The following is a 21,567-nucleotide window of genomic DNA, read 5'->3' as shown; positions in this document are numbered from 1 at the left end:
AGTCTCAGTAGCACAGTAATGTCACTAGCTATAGCCTTCTTGAAACCGGAATAGAAATGCATGCAAATAGCATGCTTAACGACAGAATATGATGGAGTTTTGTGCAAAGGAGCTTCCTAATGATAAAAAGGGGATAATTGCTGAATTTGCTGCGTCATTTTCTTAATTTACTTTCATACTCGACCGAACAGCTATGAGTATTTTTTTTAATTTAATTTTTACAAATTTAAACTAAATTCCGAAGGCTAATAAAAAGTTTTTATGTTTAACATAGTCCAAAAGAAAACGTAAGGTAGATAATTTTGATCGAACCATAAACAATTTCGGCTTATGGGGCACATATACCTAATACAGGACGGTAGTGACCCTATTTTTGTTTCAGCCTAATTGTTCATGTAGCTCAGGACAGTCTACCGTACCATTTGTCACATATATATATCAAGTACGTAACACAATGTACCACTTGAATCTCTCCGCTCTTTGAGAAGATGAAAGTGAAGTCTATGAAGTGTCTCATAATTATATGAAACTGCACTCGAGGTTGCAGATATTTTAAGATTTTTTCTTGAAGGCGTTCTACTCGCGGCGAGTAGATTATGTAACTTTTATTCCATACTGTATTAGAGACGATGTACGAATATAATTTTTTAAATCACGAAATTCCGCAGGCATTCTCAGTAAAAATCCCGGAGCTTTGGTTGCCTCTTTAATGACATTGATGATATTTTCATCAATTTTTTACTTAAGTAAAATAGTGTTTTGTAAACCGTAGCTACAGTTTGAAACAGTTGCTTTCCTATATGAACAAATATAACAGTTAGATATATTTTTGAATTTAGTTTATTATGCTCGTTGAACATTTAGATTTAATTTATTTCACTCGCAGTAGTTGCGGAGTCAGTCAAGAACATCCTGCAGACTGTAGTGTTTCTAATGGGACACAGGATTTTCATGTTGTCTGTGTAAAGTACATTTTTGAATGATTTAATCCTGTAGAAGGGCCTCTTCATTCTATCATAGAAAGAAGAGGCCCCAGCAGCCAGTATATCTATATCATCTCAGTAATAAATAAAGATGCAATAATTATTTCCGCAGATTACATAATGTAACGTACTAAGTGTTGGGTGATACTGAATACGGAGAGTGATAAAGCTAATGTTATAAAGCTAAGGCTATAAGGTATCTGTTTCTAGAATTCAAACTGGCTCACTTCACACGCAATCTCTGGTTTCACGGATGTAACAAATAAGAGAAAAACGACTTAGTTTATATTAGGCAGCGGTCAATTTAGTGCGTTAATAGCCTTCATTATTAATTGCACTAAATGACCTGGGTGATTAAGCTCTAATCGGTGTGAAAACTCTGAAAAAAAATGCGCTTTCTCAAAGTTATCTCTACAGTAAATTTATTATCCTCGTACAGTAAATTTCAAGCATATCGTTGGAAAGGATTACGAGATACGCAAAATATAAATACAAGTATTAGAATCGCTCGTATCAATATAGAATTTATATGGAAGTGCAAGACAAACAAAGTAATAGGTTACCTAATGTTAAGGATCACCTCTGCCCATACTCTCTTGCAACCCCAGAGGAACCAATACAAGACTGTCGCTAGCCTTTAAGGAAGGTAAGGTCTTACCATTTTAGAGACTCCAGGCAAGGAAGCCACAGTTTGGTTGTACGTGGCACAAAGTTCCTTCAAAACCATTGAAAAAATTTACCATCGCTCAAGATTTTTAGTATCGTGAAAACTTTTCGTCTTCTTGCTGTTAAACGGACAAGGTTCTTTTTACTCCATTCCGCGACTTATCGACATGAGATACAAGTTTCTTCTGGCAATGGTCGCACGTCCTTAGAGAGGACTTGACCTGGTATTTTTCGGGATGTGTTGTGTGAGCAGAACATCTAATAAGGAAAGCTATTAAAGTCTGGGGGTCGCGTGAGCAATTCAACCAAACTGGCAAGCAATGGCTTGCCAGTATGTGCAAAAAATCGCAGTGGACCATTGTCCACTGCGATTTTTATCGCACTTCGTAGTCTGTTATCCACAATTCCAGCCGGTCTGCATTATACACGTTCAGATCACCCAAGACTGGAGACCCCATCGTAAGCGGATCTGTGCAAGCACGTCGTCAGCTGTTGCTTGGACATGAACCAAGACGCGATGCCGCTTTTGCATTACCACTAAAGTTCCACAACTACAAGTACACGTCATGTTTTACAGGCTCTTCCGCCAAGTACATCAAGGTCGAACTACACGGATTGGCACTTGTTAGACATAATTCCGATACTGCAAGACATTGTCATGATTCCGATCAAAGACAAGATGATGACGCGACAGTGCGGTCAGCCCCACGACCACGGTGAGATACTGCAGAATGAAAAACTTGGTGATTATTGCTGCAAGTTCTTAGTGAGACTTGTCGCTGAACTCGCCTACAACAGCAGGAACATAACGGTAATTAAATTTAAATTAAAAAAATCATTTAGGCAAAAAAAGTGACTATTATGAGTGTTATTATCCATTTTAATACTTACGGAGATTCATGACCATTTACAGCCTAAAACCGCTTTCGCACTACGTCCGATCTTGATCCAATTCCAAGCAATTCTTATATTTTTTTATTTCTTAATTCCTATAATATAAGTATTATGTATATTTGCTTAAAAATTATAATATGATTTAATATTAATTATAATTATTTATTTATAATTCTATTTTATAACTATAAATTTACAACATGTACATGAAAAAAAAATTGGAAAACTACAACAGCTCCTTACTCCAAATGTCGCGAGGGACTGCTGAAAACCAATGTTGTGTTGGTGTCTTCTGCACTGACCAACAATATTCTGAGTTAGCTCCTTTTTATCAGGGAATCACGATTACAATTAAGATTTATACTGTAAATTGAAGGTGTGTGTTTTACTGTTAATAAAGTGTTTCTTTTCTATTCTATTCTAAAAGTTAGTTAACACTGTTGAATCGGATGATGGTAAGTCGGATCTAGTGCGTAAACTACCATAGAAATAGTTCTACGACAACTCCGGACCGTTTTTCACGGGTACTGATTGGATTCTCATCGGACGTAGTGCAAAAGCGCTATCTAGATCTCTATCTAGGTTCTCCTCTTGCTGCTAGAGGACCGATGAAAACAGGCCAGAAAATATCTTAGGTAAAATCACTTTGCCTGTACTATTATGTATCTGGCTGGTTTTGATGGCCTTAAGAAGTTTACATTTTAATAAATTGTAGTTTCCAGTTATTTTTCATTTAATTTTCTTCCTGTCAAAATGAAGAATCACATGAAGTAATTTGACACTACTTAAATAGTATATATGTGAAGTTTATAGAAGGCAGTGTCAGGAAGAGTAGCACAAAGTTGCTTTGAGCGTTTTCAATCCGGGAAATTTCATGTTAAAATAAACCCAATAAACCTCACTAAAAGAAACCTAATGAACCGTGTAGGTGATTGTGACTTATTTGCGATTCTTTAATGAGACGTAATGGATGCGAACTCGTTTTTGAATGTGTGTGTGTGTATGTGGTGAGCTCGACAAGACGAGCAGGACGTTCAGCTGATGGAAATTGATACGCCCTGCCCATCTCAATGCAGTGCCGCGCCGGATTCTTGAAAAGCCCAATAATTCTGAGCGGCACTACAATTGCTGTCGTCACCTTTAGACATAAGATGTTAAGTCTCGTTTGCCCAGTAATTTCATTAGCTACGGGGTTCTTGAGATCGAAATACAGTACAGCTTACACATTACTATGGCAAAAATAGGCGCCGTTGTGGTACCCATAATCTAGCCGGCATCCTGTGCAAATGAGCCTCTCACTGGTACTAGCTTGGAAGGGCATTGTTATTTAAGTTTCTACCGCTGGGTAAACCATCGATTCTTTATATTAGCTACATGTCAAGACTTTTGATATATCAGATTGATTTTTATTTATCAGATTGTCGAAACTATATACTGATTTCAGGATGATAACGATACAGAGTATATCAAGCATCTGATAACACCGTCGCGATTCATTCGAGTGAACAGGAACCCAACTTGGAGTACCAGTACTATCAACAAAGACATCATCTGCTTTACTGTTGACCGAGAGGGGGTCATGTTGGCGGGAGCGTGTGTTTATGGCGGAACCGCAAATATTAATTTCACGCTGGAGCTTGTACGCGATGTACGTGGTGAAAATAAAATACCATTTATACATTTAGGTCACAAAAAGAAACTTGTGTCTGTAAAAATTACACATTGTAGGTACTAATAACCAGACGACCGAGCCTTGCTCGGATTTTTAAGAATGTACATAACTTGAACAAAAAAAAAATAGGACATCCATGGTCTTCTGCTTTCCGGATCACCCAATGTTACATCTGAGCTATTATAGTCTCGTATATAGTGGCCAAGTTTACCTTTGTATTCTAATATTATTATAGCTGCTTCTCGTTAAAACATGGATAAAACTACATTTTTTTATAATTGAAACCCAGCTAGATCGATTTATTGCCCCTGAAATCGCCTGTATACTAAATTTTATGAAAATCGTTGGAGCCGTTTCCGAGTTTCAAATTATACAAGAATTGCTCGTTTACAGATATAAGATTTAAAATCACTTCGGAAAAATTGTGCTTTATTGAGAAGTGACAAGAAACTCATTGCCACTCTTTAAAACAGTTTCATAATTTTACAAATATATAATAAATAATTATATTTTTAATAGTATTTGCTTAAAACAATTTGTAAAATTGTAAAAATAAAAAAAAGACGGTACGAAGATACTAAAATTTTCGTTTTTGATTATTTCATCAAGTTAAATAATAAAAAATGAAAAAAAAAGACGTGTGATACTCGGGGACTGCCGCGGTAAAGCTATTGCATAGCATTTTTTATGAACTTATGCAATTATAATTATTTATTTATTTTATTTATGCAGTATTTTTCCTATGTTTTTTTTTCTTTGATATTAATTCAAGTTACACTTTTTGAGCGTGGTGACCGATAAGAAAACATTTTTTTTCTTTTATTAAATAAATGAGAAGTTAATATTGTTCAAAACATTTTTATTATCTTACAATACATGTAGGTTATTCAGGAATATTTATCATTGAAGCTATAGGTTTATGGTAACTGAAATAAGAAACATAAGTTTAAGACTTAATATCTGGAAAATACCGCGTCAATGGTGGTCCCATATTTTGTTGTGTATTCTGAATTTTTATCAGCGAAGTTGATGTTGAAATCAAAGAATGAAAAACAATAAGTCGAAATTTATTACCATTTGTACCAAGTATTTTCGACCCTTCTTCAGTGTACTCCAGTAAAGTGCGATGAATAAAATGCTCTAACTCATCCAATTTTGGATTCGGAGAAATGTAAATATAATAGTAAATATAGTAATAATAATAATAAAAGTTAAAAAAATAAATTAAAAAAACGTGATAAAAAAAATAAAGAAATTAAAAAAAAACAAGACGTATCCCAGGCTCGAACCTGGGACCTTCTGTACTAAAAGTTAAGTGATAACCGCTGTTCCACGGCAACTGTAATGACAGTGACGAAATATCTATATAGATCTAGTAAGTGGGGTCTTAGGTTATTTTCGTTACGGAATTTCTGGATTCGGTCTCCACGCTCAAGGCCCTGCGATAGAAGCTATGCAATAGCTTAAAAAATTATAAAAAGCATCATCAGCTATTGAGTTATAGTTACACTGTTAATAAAAAAAATCACAAACAAATGCCATCAATTTCTAATATTATCTACATATTTGTAACATAAAATTTATACCGCTTGATTGTAAACACTTTAAGCGTCGAAGGATCGGTTACAGCCTCGCATTTGACCTCACAGTAAAATAATCAAAATATCTAGATTTTGATCGAAAGAGTTTGACAAATAAATTCGTAAGAAATTTTGGGGTTCTAACTTTATAGGAAAAATAATTGAAATTGGTGTTATTTCAAATCAAAATCACATTATTCATGTAGGTCACGGAAATGACACTTATAAATGTCAAAAAAATATTTTTCTTATTGAATCTAGTACTTCGTAAAGGGTTGAGCTAATGAGAAGAAGTAGTCAGAAACTCATTTTGCGGAAAGCCTGCATTGTTATTGTTATAAATTTTCACAATGTAACTTCGACGCGAGAACCCAGTCAGCGTCAACAGGCCCTGAAGATATTTTGTCTCTGTACGGGAAACACGTGTCGATGTGATTTTTCAAAGTCTCTTGTCAGAATTTGTGAATTGTCTCATGAATATTAGCGGAATTTACACTCAAGAAGGCTCACAACATTCAAATATTTATGGATTTCCGCAAATTTGTTTTACAGGTCACCGGTACGGCTGAACCTGATTTTGTAGGTGACAACTGGGCCTGCGTGCGGTTGACTACTGGCACATTCTCCGCTGAGGACTGTCAACAAGATATGGTGCAGATCAAATTTGAGAAGGCAGCCTTACTGAGGGTACAGATTTTATATTTTTCATTTTATTTTTTTTCAATTTTGTTTTTTAATATAGTAATTATTAAGACTAGTACTCACGATATATATTTTAATAATTTGAAGCCGATATTTCAATTCAGTCTCTTGACACATTGACACTTCACACTTATAATTGTACATCAATATGTCCACGAGGCGTTCGTTTTTTAAGTTGAACTTAATCTGTTCTTATTTGATGTATGCATTGTAGAACATGCTGGCCAGTGTAATTAGCATGTTGTAGATTACCCTAGGAAGTGTGTGATAATTGTGACAGCATCGAAGGAATATGTGTATATTATTCGGAATATGGCCAATGGAGAGTTCTTGAGTTATTAATATTTATTTCAGGATGACACAAAATACGCCTTACGACTCAGCACCAAAGGTGGTCTTACAGTGTTTGGTGATAACGGGTTAGCGTCGGTGAAGGGGCCCGACGGAACTACCTTTCATTTCTCATCGAATACCATAAGTTGCAATGGAACTAATGTATCTCGAGGCCAACTACCCTGCATCATTTATTACGGGTGAGTGACCTATTTCTATAATACATCACACAACCAAAGCATATCGTATCGCGACTTCGCCTGCTCAAATATCGTTTACCTTCGTAAACTGCAGGCTATACGATTCATCGCAATCGGATGAACGTTATGACAGCGCGATAAATACGGACAAATATATTTTTTAGAGTTACATGATAGTGAGCTCTGGTTTTGAAGGAGAATGTGGATAACTTAAACAGGTGACCATACGCTCCCTTTCTATATAGATTGAACGATAGTACAGAGGCATTCTACTTGTGTTCGAGCCCACGTTCGGTCCACTCGGCTGCCCGACTTAAAAGCAGTAGTTTTTATTTAATGATTCAACTTTAACCCTATTCCGCGGCAGCTGTAATACGACATGCGATAGATGTACAAAAATTCGAGGGCGATATAATAAGTGTTCCACTTCAAAAACAGACACCCAAACGATATTCCGTAAAAACGCGAAGGTCGCGTCATCACGCAGCGCGCCCCGTACTCTGCCTCTCACATTAGAAGATAATATATAGTATGATACTGACTGACATATTTAACAGATCAACGAAACCGGGCAACTCACCCGAAAACCCAGACGCGGCATTGGCTCGCATGCGAGCTATAACGACCCGCGTTGCATCGATGGTGATCGAGCGTGGCGCCGAACTGTTCCGTGTACTCCGGAACGAACTCACCACGGAAGATCTGCGCCGTAACTCTGCCGTGCTGCAGCAGTCCTCTGTCGTCACCACCCTGCTGCCTTTTGTGCTAAGCCATCTGGAGGACTTGGAAGATTCCAAGGTAAGGTTAGCCTTTGAACTAAATGCCCAACCAGCACACTTCTTTATAAAGTAGGAGTGCTCCAAGTTAAAGAAATAAATTATTATTACAACGGACTAGCTCAAAATGGTGACTGCTGAATAAACCAAGTGAGAAAATGACGTTTTTGCTCATCCTGTGATAAGGAATCAATGTAATCAAAAATGTTATGAAAATGATAGAATATTTTTAATCTGTTTTAACTTATTTTTTAATTAATGATTTAATTCAAAACTAGAGGCTAGTGTTCAAAAGTGCAAGCAAGAAACATTGATACACTTGAGTATGGCAGATCATATAGCCACGTGTATTTACAAATGTTCGACCGAATCAGGATTGTTTGATTGTCCTGGTCTTGCTGTTTGCTAGTATGACTATTATTTGATTAGATTTTTTTTATGATTTTTAATATATCTAAACGCATACATAATTATAGTCGTCCCAACAAGAAAATGGTACTTTATTACAATTTAAGTATTGCACCATTTCTTCCATCCTATAGCTGCATATTTTGCTAATTATTTCAATTATATTTATACTTAAAGTGGCTGATTATTTGGCTCATAATCTGTACACGTAACGTTTACGGATAACGTTAGTTACGTAACGATGTCTACATAAAGGAAACTGTCCACCTGTAACCAAGTACAACAGTTAGTTACCTCAAATGACTCAGCCAATACTTGCGCCTTCATTTGGATCAAAGGTTAACATGAAAGAATCACCTACAAGTCATAAGAGTTACTCAACATACTGTTCTCACCTTCGGGCGGGCGTTCCTCAGTACAAGTTGCTTCTATTTCACCACATACAGTATCGATCGGCTTGATTGTTCGGGTCGATAACAGCAGCCGAATTCCACCACCGGACATCACGTCAAAATACGAATACTTGCCACTTCGTGGAATCAATTACCGGCTACAGTTTTCCCGAACCGATACATACGACTCAGGCACAGAGTACCTCCACCTTTGAGGGCGGCAACGAATTTCATGACCTCTGGTTTTGCGGATGTCCAAGGGTGGTCACCACCACTTCCAATCACGTCAGTCTCTGACCCGTTTCCCCCGTCTTATTAAAAAAAATCAGTCATTTTTTTAATAAATATACTAATATGGTTACTAAACTTAATCATGCTTTTATCATCGTTAAGCGAGATACATTTAATTAATTATTAAAAGTTTTTTGGTTGCTTACGTTCTGATTAAAAATTTCAAGCAAACAAATTAACAGCTCACCCTTTTTTTGCAGAGCGTTGTGAAAATATTGGAGACGATTCACAAGTTGCTCCCGCACGTTGCTGCCATGAACCTGCTGGTCCCAAGCGGTGAAGAAACCTCTACTGTTACCACAACTCAGTACTATACTTGGATTGAAAGTCCTCATCCCTATAAACAGGCTTCAGTTTCTAATATGAGGTGAGTAGTTACTTGGTTCTATTCTATTAGTAATTTATTCTACGTTTAGATAGGAGAGATTAATGATAATATAACGTGGTTTTTACTTCAACTTCGGAATCATTTAAACGCTGATTAAATTCTGGTGTGGTTTAATAAGATTGAATTGCCGATGCGCATGCAAGCGCGTATCTATTTGCGAATTTTGACAAAACATCAAGAAAAGTCAGATTGAATTTGGATTAGTTAAACAATTATGAACATGTTATGGCAAATTCTAAATTCTTTCTGTTATAATTAATTTATAGTTGTTTACGTCAATTTCCATTTGAAGATAGTTATTAGTTAATAGTATTTATTCGTTCCAATGTCACGTTTTTGATCAAATAAATGATTATTATGATTCATCCTGTTTTAGTCATACATTAAATTTTCATTTTGTTTTCTCATTTCAGGTTAATGTTTCCACCTCAAGTATCATGGATCGTTCTAGAAATAGATCCGCGCAGCATAACTGCCCAGCCTGAAGATAGCCTCACCATTTACGCCGTGGCGGGTTCACCCCGACACCAATGCCATTGCTCCACTGATTATCGAATCGGTGACCCACCGTTCCGTAAGGTATATCAGGTACTATCTAACACGCCTGCATCTATCACTCATTAATTTGCAGCTTGTTCAGATCGACTTGTTCGTATGCTTTTAGTGGGTTACATTCGAAATGTATTTAGGTGGATTAGGCGTGGCATGGTAACCCTTTAACCGCACCATTAGGTAGAAGTTCTTGCATATTGCAATCATATAAATCAATCAGATGGAAATCTAAAGTAAAATATTGTTTTAACTAATAACACGATAACATGTTTTACTGTAAAAAAAAAAACAAGTTAAATTGTGTTTCGGTACGTGCAATATTTTGAAAAATATATCCAAAAACAAACGATATATTGAGAATTTTTTTGATTTTTAAAGTTATAATATTTTGATGAAACCACACGAACAAGTCAATCTGTAGAATATTTACGAATTAAGTCAACTGCCATATGTATTTATTGAATAGGATGTTGACTAGTTGTTAGAAATTATATGTGTTGGAATGCACCATGCCTTTAAACGTTTGTAAAATTAATTATTGATCCATAAAATACTTTGCGACGTTACCTGCATATAATATATATATAAAAATACTTTCATCTTACCTGTATATAATTTTACTTTCATTGCAAAATAAAATACTTTTTACATACGAAAAACTCAAAAAGATTCAATTATTTTCATGCTATTTTATTGTATTTTAAATTTGGTGTCAAATTTAACATAAAAACAATGATTTTTTTTACTTACAACTTATTAAGTATCAACCACCCTTTCAAAAAATAAATAATTTTTCAAATATTGCCATTAGTAACAGAGTAATGACGTAACAAACAAATAATAGGGGTTAAAGTCTGAAATTGCCGTTACTGTAATAGTTACTTCGAATTGATATAGAATCTACATGGTTTGAGATTTTTGAGTGAAACTTTTTTCACATGGTACCTATGTATGGTACATTCGATTATCGACTTTTTTTTGTAGTTTTTTTACTTCATCGAGTGATTTTTTAATACGAGTTCCGACGCGGAACTAACGCGGTATAGACAGCTGGCAATATAATGTTGCGTTTGGAGAGGCGGACTGCTAATGAACGCAACTTGCGATTTTGGATTAAAGGCTTTCGTGATGGAAACTTTGATTTGAAGAACGAACCACGTGGAAGACAGGTGAATAACAATGAATTGAAAGAGATGGTGGAAGCCGATCCCAGCCAAACTACCCAGGACTTAGTGGCATGGTTTAACGTTACCTTACCAACAATATTGCCTCATGTGCATCAAATCAGTAAAAAAAAAATACGAAAAATGGGTGCCTCATGATTTGACTGATTTGCGGAAAGAAACGCGTGTAGAAACTTGTGTTGCCTTGTTGAATTGATATAGAAATTAAGGAAAATTGGATCGAATTGTGACACGCGATAAAAGTGGATTCTTTACGATAACCGTAAGCGAAAAATGCAATGGCAGACCTGTTTGACCTGGTCAAACGTCGCAACAGTCTCCTAAAGAAAAGCTTATCAACGAAGAGGTAATGGTTACTGTTTGTTGGTCTCAGCATGGTGTTATTCACTATAGCTTTCTCCGATCTGGTCACGCAATAACGGCAGATGTCTACTGTGTCCAATTCCGAACAATGATAGCAGAACTAGCAGTGAAACAGCCCCGACTCATTATTGCTCCATGATAACGCGAGACCTCATACAGCACGAGAAACTGTTTTAACTCTACCCAGTCATGCTCCGTATTCGCCAGACCTTGCCCCAACGGACTACAACTATTTTTTCGTGATTTGGACATTTTTCTACGAATTAAAAAGTTTTCTTCTTAGGAGGCAGTACAAAATACTTTCACAGTTTGTCGAATCTAGATCACCACAGTTCTATCGTAAAGGCATAAATGACTTTCCTATTAGATATCAACAATGTATAGATAATGATGGTCATTATTTTAATTACCTAAATAAATATGGTCAGTAAAAAAAAAACTTTTCAACTTAAATTTTTCAGTACAAATCGGCAATTTCATACTTTAACCCCCCTAATAAATAATCATGACTAGATAACCTCCTCCTTTTTTGAAGTCGGTTCGAAAGATATCTATTATAAAAGCAGCAATAGGCTTATGGTAGCTATAATAAGCATCAAAATTTTTACATTGTCTGTCGTCTATAAAGCCTTTGAAGAAAAAAACGTAGAAATATAACGTTACGTAACGAAGTGTTTTACCCTCTCATTAAAAATAATCGCTTCACAAATGCAATAAAATATTTTAGGGGTATGAAAAATAGATTACGACCGGACCTCACACCTACCGAATAATATATATATATATATATATATATTATCTAAATCGATCAAGCCGTTTCGGACGAGTATGGCAACAAATAGTGTGACACGAGAATTTAATATTATATAGATATATATACACTGTATAGAAATAAAAACAGTGTGTGCACGTAAAGATGAGGTGTTACTTCTTTGGCATTGCAAAACAAAATATGTTGTGACAACTCAAATCTACGTTTTATTGTCAAACATGATGGCAGCATAAAGAAGAAGAAACTATTTTGAATCCTAAACATATACAACTTGAGCGAAATTATTATCGATCAACTTAATAGTAATAATTCCCTCTAAACATTTATTCCTAAACACATTCATCCAGTATAACCTCAGTAATTAGTCATATATCCTATTCTATAGAAATAACTAACAAATTTTGTGTAGTGGTACGAAGTTTAGTATTAATACTTAATAATATGGCAGTTGATTAGAGGTCCTAGTCACGATTGTGACTCTGACGACAGAATAGTGCCACGTTGCATTTCATATATTTTGAAGTAACACTGCTACTTTATTCCTAGCAGACATCTGTCTTGACTGGGCTCTCATATCTAATTACCTTGTATATACACCTAAGCAAGCTATAGAGTTTGTTATGAATTCATGCAACCATTTTTTAATATCACAATAATTGAAATATCTTTAACATGCATGGTTATTCGCGGGAAAACATAGCAACACATTTTATATGCTCATATATGAACTAACACATGCCATTAACAAAGCATGATCCTGAGACCCCAGAATTGTTTGATCTGTTACATTTTATATAGTAATGATACAAAAAAGTTTTCAGTATATATAATAATATAATACAATATGTCTTTTCAGACTTTAACTACGGTATACACAATATAGCTACTAAAAATGGTACTGTTTTTCTTCATTAAATTATTCACTTCATTAATTCATGATTTTAATATAATCAACTTTTTTTTATAAATATTTAAACTTTATTTGTTCTGCGCGCACAGTAGCTGTTTTATATCGGCATTTTTGCAGTATCTATATCTTGCTTATGTGACATTTTTATATTTCCGTGTTTAAATAAAAAGCTAAATCAAATTTAAACTAACTACTTGTCTGTTCCATTATGAGATGAAGAGTAAGGCACAGAAAAACGGTACGTTATCTAGACATTTTAAATCGTACTAGACGCGAGATAATGCCGGAACATACCAATTATCTTAAATATTTTTTCTTCAATAAAAGTTTGAGTAAAAGTAGTTTAAAAATACATGATAAATCCATTTTAGAATCCAGTTTAGTGCGTAGATAATTTGGGACATTGAACTTGGTGACCTTTGACAAACCACATTCGTGTAAGCGAGGTCTATATATTCAAGCACATTTTGAAATGGATTTAAATTACAATTGGATTGGATGGATTACAAGAGGATTTTTGGAAATGCACAGGAAATATAGGTCAATGTCCGACTTTATCTTTATTTCGCGACCAGAGTAACGTAAGAATTTGCTTCCATAACGTGAGTGATAATGGTGAGCTTTATGTAGATAGAGCTTTAGTGCGGTTTTAGTAGAACGTAAGTGTTTAACAGCATGGTTTTCACCCCTTCGCTAATTTGGGAAAGTAAGTAATTAGCCCCAGACGGTCATTCGAAGATGTCAATATTTTAATTCCTTAATGAGGTATATAAATATTTATGTTTATTTAGCAATTGACAATTTTGATTGACTGGGGAGCGTGTATCATACACAAACGATCGTAAGTACAAGCATATTATTTCCTTTATAATCTAAATCGATTTAGCAACGGACTTATTTTTTTTGTTATTATTTAAACTTATATGACACAAAACATAACCGAAGATTTTATTTCAGCTATCGAAAATTATAAATCGATTAAATTTATGGTTTCAAAAGATTATGACATGAAATAACGACCTAGTTTAGATTTTAATTCTAGTTCTAATCGAGTGGTGGTTGCAGAAAATAATTCAGCTCACGTCCGACACTGGCGACGAAGAGGAGATAGAAGACTCGTGCGTTGATGCGCCGTGCTTGCAGTACAACTGTACCTATGTCAGCGTGACTCCTAAACTATCTAATGTGTAAGTGTTTTAGTATTATGATGAACTAGCCGTTTCCATATATAAAAATAAGTAGCCATAAACCATTTAGGATAAATATCGCATCGAATGGTGGTAGTTTCATGTCGATACGATCAGTGGTTTAGTACGTGAAAGAGCCTCAAACAAAGACCATTTTCATTATATATATAGATAACAACGCAAGAAGGAACGATGGATAATAACCTGATCGCTGCTCTTTAAAACATCACTGCAGCAGTTATTGATATTGTCCAGACAAATCCATTATCTGGTTAAAAAAGTCTGGCTATTTCATTATGGTTTAATGTACCTACCAACACTTTCCACAAATTTAAATTTGAACAACCTTTAAGACCTATAGCTTCTGTCCTGTTATGACTTCTGAGAGAGTATCGGCGGTGGTAATGTTATGGTTAGGTGTGGTTACGCTGATTTGACCATGAAAAAGTCAATCATAATAATTCTAATAGGCTTAAATGAATTTTTGATTGTTATTTTTTTTTAAGTACATAGAGCCCTTAAAAAGGCCTTTTTAATGGGCAAGTTTTTGTACAATTTATAAACACTAGTCACTAAGATGTTAAGTCAGACTTCAAAGAATTTGTTTTTATAAATCTTAGAAACAGCAAGAATTTTGAAAGAAAGGTTTATCAGTTGATTTCACTATCTGAAAACAAACAAGTTATCTTTTTCATTAATTATGAAAATTATAATATTTTATGATTTCATTTTCCGAGAAGTGTAAGAATTATAGTGTTACGATCTGAAGTGCGCCGTAGCTAGTGAAGTTACTGGATTTATGATGTAACATCTTATCTTTAAGTGACGAGCGTAATTGCGATGCCGCTCAGAATTTTAGGATCAATCAAGAATCATGAGCGGCACAGTATTGCAATGGGCAGGAAGTATCACTGACCAGCATGTCAACATATTGCTCGTCTTATAACTTATTCTCATGAAGAAATAAAGCTACCAACATCAGACCATCTTATATATAAAATTCTCATGTCGCGGTGTTTGTACTTAAACTCCATCGAAACGGCTTGACCGATTCTCATGAAATTTTGAGTGCATATTGGGTAAGTCTGAGAATCGGACAACATCTATTTTTCATCCCCCTAAATGTTAAGGGTGGTCTACACGATTTTTTTTTTAAATTTGTTTGATTATGAGTCAGCATTAAAAAATACATACAACTTCAAATTTTCACCCATCTACAATCTACAGTTACTTTTGTATCGCGATTTTAATATCAGCAATACAACGTTTGGTGGGTCAGCTTCTTATAATAGGACCAATCTGGTATTACCATACCACATACTACCATACCTGGTATGGTATAAAGATATTTAAGAACCTCCTCCTTTTTTGAAGTTAGCTAATAAATCTTTCCTTTTTCAAACTCTTAACAAATTGAATGAGATAGAGAAAATGTAATATCAATAACACTTTGATTTTAGGTCCACCGACTGGCCCCGAAAACCCTTATTAGTACCAGGTGACGAAGTAATCTTCTCATTGGAAACTGCCTCAGATTATTTGAGTGAATATAAAAGCGAAGATGAGTGAGTATATTTTATAGTTATATGTTATCTTAAGTGTGTATACGTTTACGTAAATGAGAAAAGTATAAATAAAACAGTAACAGGGAAACATGTATTATTAATAATAATATCTGTTTAATATCATTTGTATTTTTGAATATTATAAATTTTTTGAGTTGAGAAAAAACCACTGAACTCGCAACACACCGTTACCGACACTTCTGTATATGAGAATGTACATATAATATAATTGTGTATGTACCACGTATGTACATAGATACACAGATAAAAACATTTAATTAGAAGTATTTGCTTCACAATAAAATATTTCCTGACGGTTCAATACCTACACACGTAATTGTTCAAGTTTTCACTTCTGTTGGCACTCCCAAAGTGCCGCTTTTTTATTATGAATAAAAGTGCTTAAATATCCTCGGGAAGTGATGTGGTTACACAACTGAATATGTGATTTATTTCACGTGGCTTATAAAATAATCTTGAAAATATTCAATGGCATAATCGAAAAATAAACTTAGAAGTCTTAATTAAGTTTTGTAATTTGTCTGTTTAGCGAAAGCAGATACGGGTTCAGATGCCTTTGCGCTGGCTACGAGGATGCGCCGTTCACAACAAATCATCAAGGGCTATTGTCTCTCGAGATGGAACTCGTATACGCAGGCGCGGCGTGCGCCACCAAACTAATAATGCCTAGCATCGATATACCTCAACTGAGCTATTGTGAGTATACAATTATGAGATTCTGTTATTATATGAATTTTAACCATTTGTTTCAAATTCACTACACAACATTTATTGGGAGCGAAACAATCTATTTACATACAGATATTTTCGTAACGGGTAATGTAGGGATAATTGTATTGAACAATACTGTTGTAGGTATAAATGGTAATTGCAACCGCAAGCTATTATACAAAGGTCTCGCTCTGACGGCTGGAGTGGCTTAGTACAAGACCGAAGTTAAATTGGAATTAATACTGTTCGTGTACGTTACAAATCAATGAACGGGCGAAATTACGGGCTGAACGTAGTGTTTAAATTCTCTTTGGGATGGGCAAATATTAAACTTTGAAATATAGGCTGTATTCGCAGAGTAATAATTTAAACTTGCATTTTTTTTTTGTAAGTTTGTACCGGTAAGCGGCTTTACTTGGTTCCATCTGTCTCTCTCTCATCATCGAAAACAGTTTTTTCGTCAATTTAGGCAATGCCTCTATTTGGCCAACAAATCACGGTCGGAGTTAGAGGACCTAGTATTCTTTTTAGCGTATTCAAGGTCAGGTTATGTCATGGGAAGTCCTCATAATAAGTTCAGGTGCACGTCTAAAAGCGAAATCCGCATCACTTAATACGACAAGTTTGTCTAAAACATACTCCCGGCAACAGTATCGTTTGATCTCTGGTATGCCCACGGGCGACTGTTTTTTTATACTTTCTATCAGATGAGTTTCTTGCTTTATTATATAAAATCAGCTAGAAGTTCTAATATACTAATTAAATTAGGCGACACATTTTGGCATTGTGACAAGGCAAGCTATAGACAAAAGATTTTTAAATAATGTCCGAATAAATGTGCCTAATATACTATCAGTATGTATTTTGTTTGATTAAGTATCCATCCCTACTGTGGTTTGATATAAAGTTGATCTGATGTAACGCCGCGCCGTCTGTTGGTTAGCTATGACCACTTGGATACACTGGAAAATCAGCCGGAAATATTTCTAATATGTATATAGATCAAATATTTTCAGATGTTTGCAGCCAAAAGTATCCGGAAGCTGAATTTTAATAATTAATTATTGTTTTTATACCTATGTAGGTACACTAAGTATCACTGAACTATTTCTAATCCACTGAACCGAATTCGATGAAATTTTTGTTTTATTTTTATCGTTCTTTCAACTCATTACAAATCTTTCTACCTCTCTTTGTTTTTTTTTTATATTTTCCTTGAGTTTACTTCTCTTAAAAATACCTTGTCAGGTCAGTTGCATTGCTTTACTTAATTCGGATGGCTCTTTTCTGCGTATGACCTAATAGAACGAAGATCAGCTGCTTATCAAAGATGAAGAAAGGTTTTCTTTGCACAGAGTATGCTAAAAGAATTTTATAAAAAATTTAATCTTATTACTTAACTTAAGTTTTTTTTACACCATGAGACGGTCAGGGAGTAAATTATGATTGTCCGTAGCAAAATTAATAACGGAGTGAATTAAATTAATGGTATTATTATTATAAGAGCCCAGAACTATAAGCGCAGTATTATAAGGCGAAAGAAACACTCCCAGTGTTTCTTTCGCCGTTTTTTCTCTCTTAATGTGCTTCGTATTTCTGAAAGGCGGTAGAGTTTTAACAGACATCACAAGAATGCCCAGTTCCCTATAAAGACTGTTATTATTATTATTACTAGCTGACCCGGGAAACGTTGTTTTGCCATATAAAGTATAATTCACGCGATAGTTTTATAAATGTGTTATTCTGGCTTGTAAGCTATGTTATTGTAAAGTTTCATCAAACTCCATTCAGTAGTTTTTGCGTTAAAGAACTACAAACATACATCCAGACATACAAACTTTCACATTTATAATATTAATAGGATTCTGATTAATATCATATAAATAATAATTCATATTATGTTGGTCACAGTTAGCGACGTGATACGCATTTATATAGGTGCAGGTGTTGCAAACCCATTGTCCTTTTGATTGGCATGCACTTTAAATGATGTCTTGTTTCTATTGATTACTTCCGCACTTGTTAACAGTATATTTATTAGATTTTTTGACAATTTTTTAGTAAAATTTACGGGTACTCTTTGTAAATGTTTTTTGATGGTAATTAGAGAGAAATTTTTCTTTCTGCATGCAAGTAATACATTAATGCTACCTAATTTAATGCCGCCCATATTCGTAAACAAAGTAGTAACCAGGAAATTAACACTATTGCAGGCTATTAAAACTTATTATTTTAGAATTTACGAATACGTAATAGGTACGAAATAAGCTAAATAACGATTATAGGGCGACCCTATTGGCCGAAGCGCCGCGGCCGGTACAATATACAAATTTGGTAAAATTATGACATCTTTTGATGGTTGTTATCAATATATCACCACACAATAAGGGTCAAGACGAGCAGGACGTTCAGCTGACGGTAGATGTAACGCCCTGCCCATTACAATGTAGCGCCGCTCAGGATTCTTGAAAAACCCAAAATCCCCATCATCTTGAGACATAAAATGTTAAGTCTCATTTGCCCAGTAATTTCACTAGCTACGGCGCCCTTCAGACCGAAACACAGTAATGTTTACACATTACTGCTTCACGACAGAAGTAGGCGTCACTGTCATAGAATATACAAGTGTACAAGTTTTGATTGTGTGTGCGTTAACTAATAATTTATTTTTATATTATTTATTGAAAAAACTAAGGAGCCAATCAAAATGGGTTACAGGAACAAAGGATTCACTTTCCTTTTCTATCTTGCTGTATCTCCGTTAGGGATTTTCTTCTCTCTCACTATTTATTTGTTTACACTCTATAGTATATTGTAAGTGTACATAGTACATATTGTACAGAATATGTTACAAATTAATTTATATTCTGTGTTTAGTGACAGTTATCGAAGTTCAAAATGATTCGGCTGGCAGACAGTCAGAGACTGAATTTAGAGACAAGATTGAAGAAGGATTCCTGGACCGGGGAATAGACCTGAGTTCGCCTCCTACCGTTCACGCCATCGCTGACGGACAACCCTTTTTCAAGTAAGTAACTTGTAACTGACTTTAGATTTATCGAGGGCCGATGGCAATACATTAATTTTATAAAATTATTCAGAAAAGTGAATACATTAATTTTATAAAATTATTCAGACAAGTCAATACATTAATTATATAAAATTATTCAGATAAGTCGGGAATTGATTCATTTTAAATTTCAACCAAAGCGTGGTTTTTACATTTTTTTTTAAACTATTTTAATTGGCAGTACGTTGTTCACTAAGGGTAGAGCCAATGCCATACGATACATAGAAATCTAAATAAGAAGCTCCTAGAAGTGACACAGTCGCGTTAAGAACTTAAACATGTCGCCATCGGCGTTGATGCAGTGATTTAGTATTCATTGGATTGGCGGACGTGAAATAACGCGTACAATTGTGGTGTATTCAGTATGATATCTAACAAGTCGTTCACAACATGTATCTATACCGATCAATACATTAAATTTCATCCGTGTGTCTTTTTTAGCTAAAGTCCTGTTTTTTTTTAAATAAAATATATGACGATCATTTTGCCATTGCCGCCCTCAATATCTGTAACGTTGTAAGCGTACGTTTTATCCGCAAAATAGCACTAATAGCAGTTGTATTACTTTCATACTTAGATTTCTATGGATGCCCACTAAGGACCTCAATACTACAGAGTAGTAGAAAAATCACATTTTCTCTTTAATGATAAATTATGTTTTATACTACACCTACGAGGATCATGCAGAAAAAGTTATTATGATTTTTAAGAAAAAATTTACTATAATCAATTTCAAAATGGACATCTCAGCGACCTATTAGAAAATTCTTTTGACGGCCTTCCTCAAAAGTATATAAAGTTTAAATATTTTGTTTGTTGCTTTGTATTTTTACTCGCTTGTATCGCTTACCGTGAATAAATAGTCAATGCTCATGTCAGAGAGCAATGGAGAGGGGTATGCTCGGAGTATCTCTGCGAGATCGAATCAGAAATGAGTTGATCCATAGGATCTCCTCACCGACACAGCTCAGGTGGTGCGATACTGAAGTGGCAGTGGGCAGGGCACCTATTTCGACTGACAGATGGCAGCTGGGGCAGCAAAGTCCTCGAATGGCGACCACGTACCGGAAGACGCAGTGTTGGTAAGCCCACAAGATAGACCGACGATCTGGTCGAGATCGCAGTTTTGGTCTAATTGTAGAATCAATACGAAATCATTTTCCTAGGAGGTGTAGTATTAAAGAGTTTATTTTATATATAATGTAAATAATGTTTATATTGTGCGTGTTTAATGTATTTAGCTACACATAGAATATTCTTCACATTCAGCTAAGTAATCTTCAAAACAGGTAGGTATAAAAAATATTAGAGAATGTTTTACAAAAAAAATCTCTTTGTTCTGTGTCTTGTATGTTATTGTATTAGATTACTAGCTCCAAAACTTAGAAAACAAAATATGATTTTATGTTTTTTTTTAAATATAAGAGGGGGCAAACGGGCAAGGGGCTTACGGGATGGGGAGTGAGGCAGCCGCCCATGGACATCCGCAACAACAGTTGTCAAGAGATGCGATACCGGCCTTAAAGGTATGCTCTTTTCTTGAAAGTCCCGAAGTCGTATCGGTTCGGGAAAACAGCAGCCGGTGATTGATTCCACAAAGTGGCTTTGCGAGGCAAAAATTTTCTTGCGAAACGCGTGATTGAGGAATGACAGCCATCAACGTGATGCGGGTGGTGGAATTCTAAATATCAGTTATTTATTTAACTGTGTAAATGTAAAACATCGCATAAAATTTTTTCGTCCATCTATCGTCGCATAATAAGGGGTGAATTGAATTATTAATTTCAACAAATGCTTAAAATTAAGTTCGCCGAGATGTCTTAAGCGTCAGATTTAAGCTCTGGATCCCAAGACGGTTCGAACCCAACTGGCACTGGTTTTTTGATTACATTATCTTATTATTTTATGAATAAGTAAAACATAGTGTATATATATTCATTTGTTTTA

General features: G+C 35.0%; 1 protein-coding gene across 1 annotated transcript in view; it reads left to right on the top strand.

Moving 5' to 3' along the window:
* The window catches only part of LOC126978381 (E3 ubiquitin-protein ligase MYCBP2), a 191,168-nt gene that overhangs the window by 33,034 nt on the left and 136,567 nt on the right, over window positions 1-21,567 (top strand). The window contains exons 25-35 of the mRNA XM_050827139.1: window positions 2,227-2,460; window positions 3,988-4,191; window positions 6,348-6,482; window positions 6,852-7,030; window positions 7,588-7,828; window positions 9,098-9,264; window positions 9,699-9,873; window positions 14,132-14,253; window positions 15,714-15,818; window positions 16,369-16,535; window positions 19,428-19,578. Of these exons, the coding sequence (XP_050683096.1) occupies window positions 2,227-2,460; window positions 3,988-4,191; window positions 6,348-6,482; window positions 6,852-7,030; window positions 7,588-7,828; window positions 9,098-9,264; window positions 9,699-9,873; window positions 14,132-14,253; window positions 15,714-15,818; window positions 16,369-16,535; window positions 19,428-19,578 (1,880 nt within the window). The remainder of the gene's footprint in view (window positions 1-2,226; window positions 2,461-3,987; window positions 4,192-6,347; window positions 6,483-6,851; window positions 7,031-7,587; window positions 7,829-9,097; window positions 9,265-9,698; window positions 9,874-14,131; window positions 14,254-15,713; window positions 15,819-16,368; window positions 16,536-19,427; window positions 19,579-21,567) is intronic.

Source organism: Leptidea sinapis, chromosome Z (genome assembly GCF_905404315.1).
Source record: "Leptidea sinapis chromosome Z, ilLepSina1.1, whole genome shotgun sequence".
NCBI classification, from domain to species: Eukaryota; Metazoa; Arthropoda; class Insecta; order Lepidoptera; family Pieridae; genus Leptidea; species Leptidea sinapis.
Note: the sequence above shows the minus strand (reverse complement) of the source record. Positions and strands in the feature narration are given on the sequence as shown.